Source organism: Diceros bicornis, chromosome 30, assembly GCF_020826845.1.
Source record: "Diceros bicornis minor isolate mBicDic1 chromosome 30, mDicBic1.mat.cur, whole genome shotgun sequence".
Taxonomy (NCBI): Eukaryota; Metazoa; Chordata; class Mammalia; order Perissodactyla; family Rhinocerotidae; genus Diceros; species Diceros bicornis.
Genome location: NC_080769.1, coordinates 14573353 through 14589643, shown reverse-complemented (window position 1 = coordinate 14589643; position 16291 = coordinate 14573353). Strand labels below are relative to the sequence as shown.

General features: G+C 51.2%; 1 protein-coding gene and 1 pseudogene across 2 annotated transcripts; both read right to left on the bottom strand.

Moving 5' to 3' along the window:
• Nucleotides 1–16291, bottom strand: part of LOC131394240 (adhesion G protein-coupled receptor E1-like) — a 737363-nt pseudogene that overhangs the window by 333500 nt on the left and 387572 nt on the right.
• Nucleotides 821–5032, bottom strand: LOC131394487 (ral guanine nucleotide dissociation stimulator-like). 2 transcript variants are annotated; one of them, XM_058525862.1, is made up of 7 exons: nucleotides 4824–5032; nucleotides 3234–3302; nucleotides 2739–2813; nucleotides 2105–2137; nucleotides 1641–1762; nucleotides 1339–1439; nucleotides 821–1033 (listed from the first exon to the last, which is right to left on the bottom strand). In XM_058525862.1, exons 1-7 carry the CDS (start codon nucleotides 4827–4829, stop codon nucleotides 873–875), a joined length of 567 nt encoding a protein of 188 aa, XP_058381845.1. In that variant the 5' UTR covers nucleotides 4830–5032; the 3' UTR covers nucleotides 821–872. The 2 variants fall into 2 exon arrangements, with proteins under 2 accessions (XP_058381845.1, XP_058381844.1); XM_058525861.1 differs by lacking the exon at nucleotides 4824–5032 and having other exon boundaries at nucleotides 3234–3402.

The window sequence follows — 16291 nt, the reverse complement described above, 5'->3', positions numbered from 1 at the left end:
AGAAAGTCCTGTTGTAGGTTTAAAAGCTGCATCATGAATCTTTTCCTCTGGATATGAAACAAGTGGGAAAAGGACTTCCATGGCATGGGCCAGGATCCCAGGAAGATTCCAATCTAGGCGAAGGGTGAACAGGGAGCCCTAGAGGCGGCCTGATGAGGATGTCCTGTCGACCCTTATTCCATCAGCACATGGTATTCCTCTGGCCTTGTCTTTTCCACATGCAAACTTTTATCTTTTTACATTTTTTCCTCATTTAGTGTTGATGCAAATCCAGAGACTGATTAGAAAATGGTAACTTCCAATATTTGGTCAAAAGAAACCTCAATGGGACAAGCAGAAAACATTCCTTCTTCCTGGAAAGCTGTAGAAAGACAGCCGCTGTCCTGGGGAAGGACATGGTCCTGGCAAGTGGTATTTGAAAGACACCCACATTTCAGTGGTTGTTGCTCTGCCTGGGAAAGTCCCTCCAACCTCTACATCCAGGGAGATCTGAGGGGCTGTCTCTGCTCCTGGCCCAGGTGAACCACACTGAAATGCACCTGTCCTCTGAGGAAGGGGGACTTGAGGGTTTCATTCAGTAGCCAGGGAGGGGACTGGCCGTCCTCCCTTCTCCCACATACCATAAGCTCTGACCATACATGAGTTCTTAATTCAAGGCGGAATGTGAGATTCTGTGTCTCATTTACATGAGCATAAGAAGTGAAAGATCCACACCACAACACCCAGGCTGTGACAGAAACAGAACTTACTGCAACATTCAAATCTGATATTTACTGTTAAACATATACTAATGCTCCTCCTCAATGGATAAACAGTCCCTGGGGTGCAGATGTCAGGGATTTGGAGGGGGGTCGTGCCCTCCGCCTGGGGCTTTAGGGGAAACCAGAGAAAGTCTTCAGATGTCCTCCTTCACTTGGGGTGGGGGGGAAGAGCTGACCCGGTGCACCCTGAGGGTCCCAGTGTCCCTGCTGCTCAGGAGGAGCTGCACTTGTGGTCTCCAGAGGGTTATGGCTCCTTGCCAAGGGCACGGTGGCTGAAGAGAAGAAACAGACTATTTTGGGGAACCTTCCTGAGATTCACGGCACACTTCCCTTCCCCCCTTCACTCTTATCCAAACCCTGTGCCGAGTGCTCAGTCCATCAACAGCACCCCGTTTGTCCCTGATGGGGGAGGCATCATTTAGCATCACCCGTTTAAGAGGAGGCAACCGAGTCCCAGAGAGGAGAGGGGAGCGGCCTGTCCCAGGCCTGGTCAGCACTGGAGCTGGGATCCAGGCCCATGCTTAGCCCGAAGCTGTACTGAGCCCTGGATTCAGTCGCTCCTGGTCCCAACACTCACTCGGCCCTGAACTGGAGGATGTCCGGTTCCTCTTTCTCCTGAAGAGCCGCATTTTGCTCGCCTTCTGGTGTGCGGGCTCCAGCCGGCAGGAGAGGCAGTAGCTACAGGACAGAGCGGCCTGTGAGCTACCAGGAGCCGCACCTGAGCTGCCCCTCCCAGAGCCTGCCAGCAGCTGAGTCCCGGTGCCCTATGGGTCACCACGCAATGAGGTCTGGGGCTGATCAGGGAGCCAGGCCGCACGCTCTGCAGCCGGCCGGCTGAGAGAGTCTGGCCTGCCCTCACCCAACTCCTGTCCCCCTCACCTCTCATCGACACTGAGGGGCTCCATGGCCTGGAACCAGGCCCCAAATCGCTCATCGGGCTCTAGGTCATATGCATTTGCAGCCTGCTGGAGCAGCTGGATCCTCCGGATGACTTTGAGTTTCTGGGAGGAAGGACAGGATGCAGACAGGGCTTGGGTGGGGAATGCTGCCAGGGACTTGTGCAGAGTGAGGATCTGGTCTGGGGTCTGTGCTCACTCGGGAACCCTCCTTCCTTCCCTCTCCATTCAGGACTTGCCTGTCCTCACAGTTGGCTTGAATTAGTTCCTCATCCAGGAAGGTGTCCTTGATGCCAGCCCCTCCCGCACCCGCCAACGTGATGGGATGCCCAGCTTTGTGGATCTGACTCTCCCAATAAATGTAAGACCCGAGGGATGAGTACATGTAACATCTTGCCACGGGAGATCTGGGATTTCCACTTCCCCACCCTCCCCACAGCAGCTCACCTCACGCCATTTCTGGAAGTTCACCAGATTTCCCTGGAAGGGAGACAGCCAATGTCCATCAGTAACCGCCCCCTAAGCCCAGAACCAACCCCCATCCCACCCCTTCTCAGGCTGCAGGAATGTCAGGGCCCAGCAGAGGGCAGACCTTCCACAAAGAGAACTTGACACTGGGCCAGGCTCTGGGCTCCAGAGCAGGAGGGACAGGGGAGCTGAGGCCAGAGACCTTATGTAGCACACCCTCTCTGATGACAGACGGGGAGACTGAGGCCTCAGGCAAGAAGGGACAGCTGGACCACAGATGTGCTTCCTGACTTGCAGGGGCTGATGGCTCTCCCCCAGGGGCAGGGCCCAAGGGGGAGGCTGAGTCCAGCTCAGACACAGCCTCCTGCAGCTCTGCAGGCAGGCAGCTCTGAGCTTCCCCAGTCCTGGGAGCCTGGTGGGGGGCTTACGCGGAGCCTCCATTCACACATCGCTAAGACGGGCCTGACTCTGACTCCCTAGCTCCCAGGGGTGGCCATGAGGCTCTCATGAGAGGAGGTTTGCCAGGTACAGAGAGCTCAGGTCCCAGTGCAAGGCTCTCGCCTCCCAAACCTCAGGATCCTGCCTCCCTGGCCCCACCTCCAGGCTCACTTACTTCTAGATCATCCTCCATCCCAATGTCCAGCAGTTTCAGGTGATTGAGGAACGTGCCCAGGAAGGGGACGACACCCTGTGAAATCAGGGTGGGAGTGGTGATGAGTCCCAGCTCTCAGTGCCCCCATGGACCCTCCCCCAAATCCCTTCACCCCAGCCTCCTGCCCACCACAAACTCCCAGAGAGAGCAGCCTAGGACCCTCAGCAGCCTCCCCCGTTGCACCCTCCAGGACCACCCAACGTCTCCCGTCAGCTACCAGGGGCGGCTTTTGGCAAATCCCAGGGTGTGCGGTCCCTGCCACTCCCCCCGCAAATCCATCTTGCGCCCAGCCATTCCAGACCTCCTCCTGGTCACTTCCAGTGCAGGCATTTCAGGCTCTGGGGCTCCAGGAGCTGGGCTGGAGGAGGAGGGACCCCTCTCTTGGGGAGCCCTCCAGCCGTGAGGGGGGAGACCCCCTCCTCTGACACCTGGACCCTCCCCCTCAGGCCCCCTCACCTGCTGCTGCTGCCTCTCCTGGGCTCCCTGGGGGTCCATCTGTTGGGTGGCCCACACAGAGTTCACCTCCTGCAGGGTCAAGGACAGGCTCAGGGAGGCCATGCTACCTTCCCCGTGTCTCCCAGGCCCCTGATCCTGGACCCTGGACATCTGGTGTCTATGGTGGCTCCCATTCCAGAGTGATCTGATTCTAGATCACTCCCAGCTCCAACACTCCCTCCTCTGTGCCTTCAGGCCTGCCCAGGCCCCTAAGCCTCTCCTCATCAAGAAAGTGTGAGGAGGACTCCCATGCCTTCCAGGGTCACCTGAGGACTCAGTGTCATCTGACTGTCACCAGTGCTCTCCCCTCCCCCCTCGAGGAGGAGGAACACAAAGCTCCTGCACATTCCTCTCCCCCTTGTACCTCATCACCCCTGTGAGGCCTGCACCACAGATCATCTGCCTCCATTTCCCAGATGAGGAGACCGAGGCCCACAGAGGGGTGGTGACTTGCTGAGGGGCCCACAGAGGAGAGACCGCACCCCCTCCCAGCCAGAGGCCCCGGCCCCCGGCCTTCACTCCTCCTCCAGACACACCTCTGACCAAGACCCTGTCCTCTGGACTCTCGGGGTGTGTTGAGGCCCTCAGTCAGCCTGAGCCATGGATCGGGAGGCACAAGGTGTCTCAACGGGCATATCCAACTGGCTTCTGCCTGTCCCAACCCCTGGGGTTTTCTGACTCCGGCTGGACCTGAGGCCATGCCAAAGGCCTCAGCTCCCTAGGATCCCCTCAGGATGGTCCCTGCACAGAACTCCTCCTTCATTCACTCAGGAAGGGGACCCCCTTGTGCCACATCTGAGTGACAGTGTAGGGGGTGACCAGGGTGCTGGGTGATGGTGACATTTGCATCCTTTTTTACTTGGAACCTTCTAATGTCCTGCCAGGAAGGTCCATTAAGTATCTGTAGGTTCCCCGATAATTCTCATTGCCATCTGGGGTGTATCCTTGTCAACAAGGCACCTGGGGAGACTCTCACTGAGTTGTCAGCAGTAACCACTATCGGGATAGAGTGCAGAGTCCCAGAGAGCACACAGTTCTGTGCCAGATCCACCATTCGTTCCAAGGCTGGGCAGCCCCTGTGTCCACATGGCCTGTGTGACCACACAGTGCCCATCCCTGGGGCAGGCAGGGTGCCCTTCCCTGTGAGGTGCAGTGCAGATAGAAGGAGCAGCAGGACCTGGCTTCCTGAGGACAGACCGGGCTGCTTTAGGAAGAAAGGAACCCCCACCCACTCCATCCACCCGCCAGCCTGGAGGAAGATGAGGGCCAGCTGATGGGCCCGCATGGAAACTAGAGACCTGCTCGTTCTGCCAGCTCCTCACCTCCTGGAACAGTCCAACCAACACCACTCTATCCCGTGACCAAGGCCACCTGCCCCAAACAGTCCCCACCTGCCCTTGCAGCTCACACCACCTGCTTCCTGTCAATCTGGACAAGACGGACCGTTATGTCTCAGAGAAACTTTCAGTGAAAAACTAACCAAAGCACACTCTGCCTGGTCCCTCCTCCCCCCTCCCCTCCCCTCCTTCCAGATCTCCAGCCTCCACGCACCTCCATGAGCAGCTTCCTGCTCTCCCGCTGGTCCGTTTTGCACAAGGTTTTAAATTTTTGGCAGTTCCTCCTGAGGAGGGAAAAAAGGAAAGAAACACTGTGGGGTGGTTTAAGGGTAAATCCCTTTTGTTTGAAAACCCAGAATTATCCAGACAGCCTGGATGAGCGTTTTCAATGTGTCCTCTGAGCCCTGAGGTCTCTGGGACTGGGGAGGGAGCTCTCCTGTTGTCACCTGGGGCCTTCGTTTTCTTATCTACTGAACAAATCTGTTTTAAACAGTCTTGATTTCAGGTGGACAGAGAGTTCTGTTGCTGCAAAGCAAACCCTTGAAAATGTTCAATTTAGTTCGAGCCAGGGCCTGGCACTTAGGGAAACTGATTCCTAAAGCAGAACCACTAGCCTAAGTTTCCAGAAAGACTCCAAGCCTCCCAACCAGGTCAGACCCTGTCCCCAGGGTTCACTGTCTCCCAGGAGGTTCCAGCTTACGGAAGGGCAGTGGCAGCCCTGTGGAGGGTGTCTGGTTCACCCAGGTGGTGACGCATGGAGAGAGGCCTACGCACCTGGACACCCATCTCCATGTCTTTTTTAAACGCTGAATGGAGGGGCTCTGCAGAGCCCAGAGGACGGCATGAAGTGATGAAAGGTTCCTCAGGCCTTTGCACTCCTGGGGAAGGGAAGGGAATGAGCTGTGAGGGGAGCTGCAGCCCTGCTTCCTCTGGCTTCTGTCACCTCATGGACGTCCCCTGTCCTGGATAAGACAGAGGCTCTGGAAACCTGGGAAGAGCACAGCTAGACCCTGATGAGGAACACTCCCAGGGAGGAGGATTTTAGCTCAAGCCAAGGAAGGAGCCCAGGAAGGGGTGAGCTTCCCACCACTGGGACCAGGAGTCAGGTCATTGAGACATTGGCAGGAGGGGCCTAAGGATTATGCAAAGGCTCAGACCACAAACTTCAATCCTGAGAGCTGGAAAAGGAGAAGGGGCAGTTCCCACGACTCCAGAGAGGGGCTCCCAGGGCCTCCCACATCTTACCTTGGCCACCTGGATCCAGAGCTCCACCAACCTGGCCCTGTGCTGGGCTGTCATGGTCGGGTCCCCGAGGCAGGTGGTGATGACACATTTGACCACTCTGATAAAGTGGGTGATGGCGGCATGGATGGTGGGTGCCAGGAACTCATTGGCCCTGTTGTCCCACTGGGACCAGATGGAGTCCAGGAAGTGGCAGGGCATCACTTTCTTGAACAGATCCTGGGGAGGACAGGGAGTGTTACCCAGCCCTGCCACAGCCCAGATCAGTGTCCACAGCCCCCAGTCCCAGGCCGGGTGAGTGGTGAGAGCTGGAGCTCAGGAAGCTGAGAATGTGGCCTGAGGCTTGTGGGAGTCCCTGGGTGTTGCCTGTGTCCCCTGAGGGCACCCAGCACAGGATGACCCAGGACCCGATACTGTGGCGCGGGATAGTGACATTTGTTCCCAGCCCAGTCTCACTTCCTCCAAGCACCAGAACTCGGCTCCTGCTTGACCATCTCAAGGGGCATCTTCCAACCATTCTGATTATCCTGGGGTCTGACTCCTCTTTCAGATGCACATTCCCCCAAGGCAGCAACAACCACGGGCTTTGTTTGTCTGCCATGTAGTCATGGACATATGAGGTGCCTAATAAGTGTTGAGGCTCTTGAGGCCTCTCGGGCAAATGAGTATTCTACCCGAGGACCTGATAGCACTTCAGTGAACTCCCCACCCTCACCAAAGAGCAGACCCTGCCCAACGTCCTCTCTGCTCCACCTCATCCATCTGCACAGCCACTCTGCATGGCAGATGCTCTCAGTGTCCATCTCTCCTGTCCACATGAGGACAGCAAATGCTCGAGAGTTAAGAGGGCTGCTCAGGTCACATGAGGGTAAGTGGGGAAGCAAGAGGTTGGACCGAGATCATGGGATTCTGGATCAGGAAATGGCAGGTCTGGGGCAGCTGATGGCACAGGGAAGGCCGGCCCCACCTGCCCTGAGAGCCCAGCTGCTCACCACATCCATCAGTGTCAACTGCTCTGCCACCAGCCGGGGAGGGAACTCCAAGAAGTCAGGCTTCTCCTCCCTCAGCAGGTTCTTGGTGGTCACGTCCCAGGGGCAGGTGGGCTCCAGGGCTGGATCTGGCTCTGCTGTTAGCTCTCCAGGTGGAGGGAGGATTCTCCCTGGAGCCAATGGTCCAGCTGGCTCCAGCTCAGGAGCTGGCACTGGGGCTGGAGCTGAGGTTGGTGGTAGCTCTGGCCCTAGAGGGACTGATGGAGGTGACACTGGCTCCAGCTCTAGCACAGGTGGTGAAACTAGAGCTGGAGCTGGATCTAGCCATGGAGCTGGCCCTTGCTCTGGCGCTGGAGCTGGAGGGAGCTCTGGAGATGGTACTGCAACAGGAGAAAGAAACAGTTTCACTCAAGTAGCTGACTTCCCCTGTGCCTGTCAAAGCCAGGAAAGACCCCACTGCCTTGAAGTGAACCAAGCCTCTGAACACTCTGCAAATTGTCTTCCCAGACTGCAGTCGCCTCACCTTCCAGCTCTGCCTCAATGGGCCGTGGATGCTCCAGCTGGACCTGGAGAAGGTAGGCGTGGCCCTGCAGCCCCGAGCCAGGCAAGCTGAGATGCAGAGAGGCCAGCTTCATGCTGAAGCAGGGATAGTGCAGGAGCTCCCAGAAATCCTGCCCTGGGTCCAGGCAGGTTCCCACCAGAGAAGAGATGGCACTGGGGGAGGCAATTGGGCAACAGAGTCAGAGGCCTGGCCTTTCCCTCCACACTTCTCACCCAAGGCACCCTGGCTTGGGACTGGGCCCTATGCCTGCCCCTCTCCATCCAGGTGAGAGCCACATGGCAGCCCTGACCCCTGTGAGGCTGTCCTGGCAGTGGCAGGCCTGCTTATCCAGCAGGTTGACACAGAGTCTGTTGTGACTCTCTTCCCACTGACACTCTTCTCCTGAAGGTCTGGGACACAGCCCACCCCAGCCCTCCATGCACTTGTGCAACTGGATTGAGCACTGAGACAGATGTGTGAGCAGGTTGCTCACACACCTCCTGTTCTGGGCCTGGAGGCGATGGTCAGAAGAGGTAGATGTGGAGAAGGGGAGGCAGATTCAAATGGGTCTGTGGTGGGAATGGGTTTCTAGGGGAGAACTCAGCCCAGCCACCCCTCTGGTTCCCAGGGGTCCTGGCACCCATCCATAGCTCTTTGACTCCTGTCCTCCTGGAGTGGAAGCCACCGGGCCTCTGCCTTCCCATGGGAATCAACAGATGCATGAGATGCGGCTTCTGACAGGCTCCCCTCAGCCACAGCCTCCATCTCTCCCCCCACAGCTTGTTCTTTAGAGACAGGAGGCCGTCCTTCTGGACCCAAAGACCACTCACTTTTTTAGGTGGTCCTGCGCTCTGCCCTCCTGGCTGGAATAAGGGGAGATGCCTCCAGATGTAAAGGAGGCTATGAGGGCATCCCTTGGGATGGACGGGGGATGACAAGACCTGCGAATGATGTCGAATGTCAATGTCTGACTCTCAGACAGAAATTGAGGCCACGCATTGTGTCTCCTTCATTCACTGGGTTTACTGTCTCCAAATGTCCTGCATGCAGTAGGTGCTTAATCTACATGGTTGAATGAATGTAGTCCACCCAGAACCATCCCAGACACCTGAGTGGGCCTAGGGCCTCTCTGCTGCCCCAGAGATCCTTGACTGGCTACCCCAAGGAAAAGGACCAGGACCAGCTGGATGGAATCTCCAACTCCTTGACAGGGTGGTTTCCATGTGCTTTTCCAAATTCAGAAAGGCCGCATCTCAGAGATGGGTGAGGCAGACTACTTTTCACGGGGAAGAGAGAAATAAACACCATGAACAACCACAGCACGTCTACAGCCCTCTCTGCAGAGCCAGGCACCAGGTAAGCACCCACCATGGCTGATCCCATTAGTTCCTACAAGATCCCCATGAAATTTATCCTCTCCCACCCCACTTTTCAGAGGAGTAAACTGAGGCTCAGAGAGATTTGGTGACATTCCCAGGACACACAGCTGGCAGGGGGAAGAGTCACCACTGTGCTGAGGAGGGAGTGGCCACTCACCTAGTAAACAGCTGGTCCAGGACCTGGTGGGATGTGTCTAAGGCCGAGTAGTTGACCATGAAGGTGGTGAAGCTAGAGATGTTCCTACCCAGGAAAGCTGGTGCAATGGACTCTGTCAGCTTCTCCATCATGCCTGTCTGGAGGGCCCGCATCCTGCAGGCCTCATGTAAATTCACAGTGGACTCATCCTCACACTGAGGGAGAGGAGGAGGTACATACACTCAATGACATCATGGTGAACCAGCGGGAGGATTGAGGTGACTTTCTACCCTCCTGTGTAGCTGGTGGGAAGGAGTGGAGGTCCAGATTCCTTTGGGAGTGGGACTGTGGAGCACTCTAATGAGAAAACCCTGGGGGGTTCCAGGGGAGACTCAGATTTGAGTCTGCATTCTAGTAGTGCCTTGGTCATCTCAGAGTCCTGGGTATGAAGACCCCTCTGCACCCACACTCACCTCAGACCAGCCCTCTTCATTGATGGACTGGTGCACCTGTGTCCTCTCCAGGGAAATGGCGAACTGGAAACCATCTACCAGCTCCTCAACCATCACTTGGGTGCAGCTCTGCAGCGACAGTGCCCAGAAGTCAGGCCAGGAGGCATCAGGGGCCTGCCTGGACTTTGCCACAGAGGGAAACCCCACCACAGTTCAGGCACAGAGGGGCATCTGCATAGTCTCCATCAGGGAAGGAATGTGATGACACCTCGACGGCCTGGGATTCACATGTGGGTAGAAGAGCTTGGTCCCCAGCACTCACCTTCCTCTCCTGCAGCCAAGATCTTCAGTATGAACATGACACACAACCAGATCTCCACCATTTAGCTACCTGCTCCTGCTCAGGGTGGTTCCTCCTCATACTACCTTCTCTAACTCCACCTCCCACACACACACACACACACACAATGAGGGTCAAGGGGTGTGGGGCTGTCCATTTGGGATCACAGTTGTGGCCTGACCTAGAGTGGCCTGCCCTGGGCTACGCTGTTACCTGATGGTTCCTCCTGCCAAAAGGCCACAGACATTCGAGGTGAGGGCTGAGCCAATGTCTAAAGCGACTTAACATGCTCTCATTCTTGGCTTTCCGGGGGCCAGAGCCTCGGAAAGTCACGGGACAACATGAGAACATCCTGCTGTGTCGAGTGTCTCCACTCAAATGAACTGGACAGGAGGCTGTGGTTACAATGTGGGTGCCTGGTAACCAGAGTTCTAAGTTCTGTTGGGGGCTGTCACCAAGGAAGTGAGGTCACTTCTTCAAGGTTCTATTACTTGGCCCCTTCCTTCAATCAGACCCACCCAAAGCCCCCGCTAGGCTGTTGGCTTCTCTTCCTCCTTGCCCATGTCATCTCCATCACTGTACACAAATATCCATCACCACCCTCCCCACAGCTCCTTGGGAGTGGAACCAGTGGCCAGCTTTCAGGAGACAGAGCTGAAGTCACACCTCTTTTATCCTACCAGTTCTGTGTCCTGGAAAAGCCACTGTGCCTCTCAAGATCTCCCCAGTCTCCCAACCTGCACAATGGGGATGGTGCTAAGAACAGCTTTGTAGGAACATCGTCAGGTGTATATGAGATAATACCTACAACACCTGTGGATTGGTGTCACATGTGTCTAATGCTGAACCTCCCATCTATGTCAGTTCCTTCTGTGTAGCCTCCACAAACCCCCACTCCGTACTTCTTGTCACACATCATTGGCCTGAATTTGGTCTGGTCACTCTTATCTGCAAGAGGGGTTAGGAATTTTATATTTTAGTTTGTTGAATTGCCACCCAAAATAAAACTGATTCTCTGTTCTGAATATTAAGGGAGAAGGTGAACAGTGGAAACTACCCGTGCTCTCGCCCTACACTAACCTTCAAGTTGAAGGGGAGGAGATGATCTTTTCAGATGAATCAAGCATGTATTTACCTACCACAGGCTCTCTTTTCTTGTTGCTTATTCATCCACAGAGAACAAGAAGTCTTGCTTCCAAACCAGAATGTATGAGACGTCCACTGCCCTCTGTCCCCAGCAGAGTGACCAAAACCAATTTGTTGGCTTTTATTGGCCTGGCCCTTGTAAGTAGATCTGAGAACATTCTTTCTATGTCCTTCATAGAGTGGGTCTGGGAGGGTCTGAGGTTGTAGAGAATTGTAGGCAAATATCAGGCTCCTGAAAAACTGAGGCAAATTGGAATCTCTGTAATTCAAAGAAGGAAAGTGATATCAGCATCATGGTGGAATAAGACACCTCCTGTTTTTCTACTCCTGCACTAACAATGCTTTGGCATCCATCCATAGACAAAAGTGCCTTTGTGGGAGAAGTGTGATCCAGCACCGTATGCCAAGGGACCCAGAGGGAGTCTCACCCACCCATGCATCTGGTAATAGGGAGACAGACCTCAGTCCCAGCTCTGGACCCTGCAGTGGCCTGTGAACTAGCTCAAGCTCCTTTCAGCTGCTGCATGGAAACCCCTGAAAACACTGTCTTAGATCATGACACACAGAGGAGAGGGCCTTTGTGGAAGTCCAGGTTTCAAGAAGAGAAGTTCCAGCCCTCTGTTGGAGCACAAAAATATGAGTGTGGATGGGTTGAAGAGTTTGGAGGCATTGGCAGCTAGGTACTCTTAGAGGGCTTTAAAGGATGTGGATCCTGTAACTGCACTGAGCACTCCATCAAGAAGTCTCCCACGACTTGTGGGGTATGCCTCATCCATGGATCTCCCCAGCTGGCCCTTAGGCACCCCCAGTGCTCTGCGTGCCTCACATACACACGCCTCCACCCTAGGGCTTCTTCCTTGTGTATGCTCCCAACAGTGGTGGTTAGAGTGAATTTTGGAGGACAGCTAGTGAGCACGTGCAGAAACTTGGTCCAAATCTGCAGGCCAGAGAGAGACCACAAACTTGAGGTTTCACACAACCTCTGGAATACAAAAGGGAGGCTGTCAGCGCCCAGCCTATTACATCACAGCATCAAGAGAATGCATACAGGCTGGAGAATTCTGCCATTAATGAACAAATTAAAAATGCTGAGATTATACTGGTATAACACATTAAAATACAAATGTATTATTGAAACATATATTAATTTTACAAAGATGACATTTCAAATGTTGGAAAAATTAAGTTTGAGAAACCTTTTAGGTGGTCACTAAACATCTGTCCCTTCTTCCCTCTCCAGAACAGCCGTATGTATATGTATAAATACACACACACACACACATATACCCCCTATGAGTTATATATAGAGAGAGATGCATATGTGCATGTGTGTCCACAAACACTCATACATATATATAATGCATGTACCTATGTATATCATATACATGTATGTATACATGATAGAATACTCACATGCACATGTGTATATCTCTACAATTTCACCTTCAATAAGGTAAATTTCCGGTTTGTATTGACTCTAAATAACTCTGCATTTTAACTTGTTAGGTCTGTTTCGCTTTGTTTTCCCCAAACTTTCTAGTTAGTCCTCTGGGCACTTCTCAATTGGATAACGTTATGTTTTTCATTCGTTGTTGTGCTTTCATTTTCTCTTTTTAATAAACATATTTGTTGAAATATGACATACAATCAGAATAGAGCACAAACCCAAGTGTAAAGATTGATAAGTTATCAAAAAGTGTACACATGTGTTAACACCACCCAGGCCAACAAACAGAACATGACCAGTTCTATTTATAGTAGATTATACATGATATATATAATAGATAATAACCACAGTTACTCAGATTATTATTTCTCCTTTTTCAGGAAGTAGCACACTGAATGGCAATGCATAAAGCAAATTTGGTCATTATGTGGCCTCCTTCAAAAATATAGCTGGATTTGGAAGGTTAATTTTTTTTAGGAATACATGAGTTTAGTTCCAGAAAAAAAAAAAGAGGCTTGTAAATTTCCTTTCCTGTAATGACCTTGTAAGATTTTTGTAGCAAAGTTAAGCTATTCTCATAAAATGAATCAAAAAGTTTTTCCCATTTTTCCTGTTCTGTGGGAGAGCTAGAGTCAATGTGTATTATTTCTCTCCTGAATGTTTGGTGGAATTTGCCAGCAGAGGTGTTGGCCACGATGAAATGTGGGAATGTTTTAAACTATGGATTCAGTTTCTTCTTTAGATATGGGACTATTCAGATTTCCCATTTCTTCTTGAGACAGTTTTGGTAACTTTCATTTTCCTGGCAATATGTGAATTTCATCTACATGTTCAAATGTATTGACATGTTATTTATAATAACAGGGAAGGTCTGGGGTGAATATCCTGGGGCAGAAGTCAAGCTCAACTCATATCCCCGCAGCTTCAGGCACCTGGATGCTGGAGGGAGAGCTTGTTCTCATTGCAGGACGAGAGGCTGAATGCTCTTCTTCTCGCCCTCTGTTCTCCATTCACACCAGCTCAGGAGACCTTGTTCCTGGCCAAGTTGGCGTGCAGGCAATGCCCCATGTAAATTCTTCCAGGCCTGGTGGATATTTGGAATTTTTTTCTCAGATGTTCTCTTGAAACCACATGGCCACATTTGTATAATATTCTCTCTTTATTTTCTATTTGAGTCAGTTTTGGTAATCGCATTTTCAATTTTTAAACTGTACAAGGCTGTGTCCCTTAGACTCCTAAGTGTTTTCAGTTTTAACTCCTTCATACTTCACCCAGATGTTCCTGCCTTATGATGATGCCCCCTTCATCGGAGCTCTGAAGCTCTTCCTAGCTGCCTGGTTGTTGATGGTGGCAGATACACGAGTTTCATGGGGCAGAAGTTTAGGCAGTTTGATCGCCAGCCTTCTGCTGCACCATTCTCAACCCACAGACACCCTGCTTCTCTGCTTGTCCCAGAGCCTTCAATTGTAATTACTCTTCCTCCCCAGGGCTATCTCCAATCTCATGTTGATATTATTGCTGTTCTCTGAAGCATTTGATGATGTGTTCAAATGACCAAGCATTTTGGATCATGAACCAAAGAACCATTTATAAAACTCACTCTGAATGTGATCTGCTTTTCCATTAATTAAATTTTCTTCATAAACTTAATCACTTTTCTCCATGTGTGTGGAATTCAGTAAGGACGTTCCAGAACCCAAGTGATGTTATTTGATTTAGCTCTAAATTCTAAGGCTTCAGGAGAGCTGTTGCCACAGACAGAATGAGTTGACTGAGCATACATCCTTAGTTAAATGGTTGTGTTGGATTTGAAGATAATCATGGTTTGAGTCTTTTCCCTAAGGATCTCTATTCCTCTCAACAGATTTCAGTTCAAGAACTCTCAGCATGTGGGGCCGGCCCTGTGGCTTAGCGATTAAGTGCGCACACTCCTCAGCTGGCGGCCTGGGTACAGATCCCGGGCATGCACCAAGGTACATGCTCGTCTGGCCATTCTGAGGCGGCGTCCCACATACAGCAACTGGAAGGATGTGCAACTATGATATACAGCTATCTACTGGGGCTTTGGGGAGGAAAAGGAGGGGGGAGGAGGAGGATTGGCAATAGATGTAAGCTCAGGGTTGGTCTTCCTCAGCAAAAAGAGGAGGATTGGTGTGGTTGTTAGCTCAGGGCTGATCTTCCTCAAAAAAAAAAAAAAAACTATCACTATGTTCTGGCCTTGGTTTTTGCCATTGAGGAAATCAACAGGAACCCCCATCTTTTACCCAACATGTCTCTGGGAGTTGATCTCTATAAAGCCCTGCCCAGTGAACAGAGGACATTGGAGAGTTCCCTCATTTGGCTCTCATGGCTGGGCAAGGACATCCCTAATTACACCTTTAGGAGAGAGAGCAAGTCTCTAGTAGTCCTTATAGGAACCACATGGGCAATTTCTGCCCAGATTGAAACACTGCTTTAACTGTACAAATTTCCATAGGTAAGGCTGGGTGGGGTGGGGAGAGATGAAACTATGTCTCCTTTCGTGCCATTCTCAGCTGCCTAAAAAGGAAGAAAGGAGGAGACTGTGTTTATGCATCTCTCAAGGGATATAATCTCACAGGATGAGTGTATAGAGTCTTAGTGAGGTATGCACATTTCCTTTATTTGGCAGCCCCAAACACTGTGATTTCATCCATGTCCATTGATAACAAGGTTCCAGGGACCATCTGCTCTGGGCCAGATTGGGTCCCAAGCCTGAGTCAACAAGCCATTTGCATGAACAACATTTGCAATGTTGCAAATGAACTGCATCAGAGGAGGCGATGTCAGGTATAATGTGAAAGTTTCAGAAAGGGCCCATGCCAGTTAGAGCTCAGGCAAGGACATTCCAGCATCATAACCTCCAAAGTGCAAGATAGGGAGGGACAGCCTCAGACACCCAGGTCCCAGGGAAGCCACAGGACATTCTGTGTGTGACCATGCAGGGCTGTACACCCGTCATGTGTGCAGAAACCCACAAGCTCACGAGTGCCTGCCTGGGAGCAATAGTCATGCTGAATTTATAACATTCTAAGTCACTAACACAAAAACAATGCAGAAATAAGGTTGCATTTTTGATTTTCTAAAAATTGAACTCCTTTCCTTTTCCTTAGTTCTTTTAACCATGTTAATCCCAGGGATCCATATGTTGTGATGATCCACTTCCACACCCTCAACATTGGTTTCCTCCATTATTAATGCTGTTGTGAGAACATGGGACTATGTGGGAAATTCCTCCCTTTCCTCATCCTAAAGCAGAGGATACTAGGTGGAAGGAACCCCGGTATTCCCCATCACCCCAAACATCTATGGCCATGACAAAGGTCACACTTACACAACTCTGTGGCCCTGGAGCAAAGGGGATTTTAGGGCAGTGAAACCATTGTTCTATATGATTCTGTAATGGCAGATACATATTATTCTGCATTTGTCAGAACCCATAGAATATACAACACAAAGAGTGAACCCTAATGCAAACTATGGATTTCATTAATTATAATATCTATACTGGCTCATCAGTTATAACAAATGTACCACAGTGCAGTTAATAAGTTGTAGTTAATAATGTTACAGTAACAATGTTATATAAGTTATATAGATTACTAATGAGATGTTAATAATAGGGAAACTGTGTTGGGAGGGATGAGGGGATATATAGCCACTCTCTATACTTTCCACTTAATTTTTCTGTAAACCTAAAACTGTTATAAGAAATAAAATCTATTATTTTTTAAACCATATTTTCCAATCTGGTAGCCTCTAGCTACATGTCACCACTGAGCATTTAAAATGTGGCTAGTCCAAATTGAGATGCGCTGCAAGTTTAAAACGCACTATGGGTTTCAAAGCTTTTATATAAAAATATGAATGTATAACACCTCAATTATAATTGTGTATTGATTACATGGTGAGATGATAATTCTTTGGAGATGTTGGGTTAAATAAAATATATTAAGATAAAAAAATGAAAGGCTTACATGACTACTGACTTG

Excerpts from the sequence above, each read along its gene's own strand:
- LOC131394487 (XM_058525861.1), bottom strand. The coding sequence starts at position 3,383 with ATGTCCAGGGTCCAGGATCAGGGGCCTGGGAGACACGGGGAAGGTAGC. Across the intron at positions 2,814-3,233 it reads AGGAGAGGCAGCAGCAGCAG|GGTGTCGTCCCCTTCCTGGG; the intron begins GTGAGGGGGCCT and ends CTGATTTCACAG. Across the intron at positions 1,440-1,640 it reads CCCCTCAGTGTCGATGAGAG|CTACTGCCTCTCCTGCCGGC; the intron begins GTGAGGGGGACA and ends TCTGTCCTGTAG.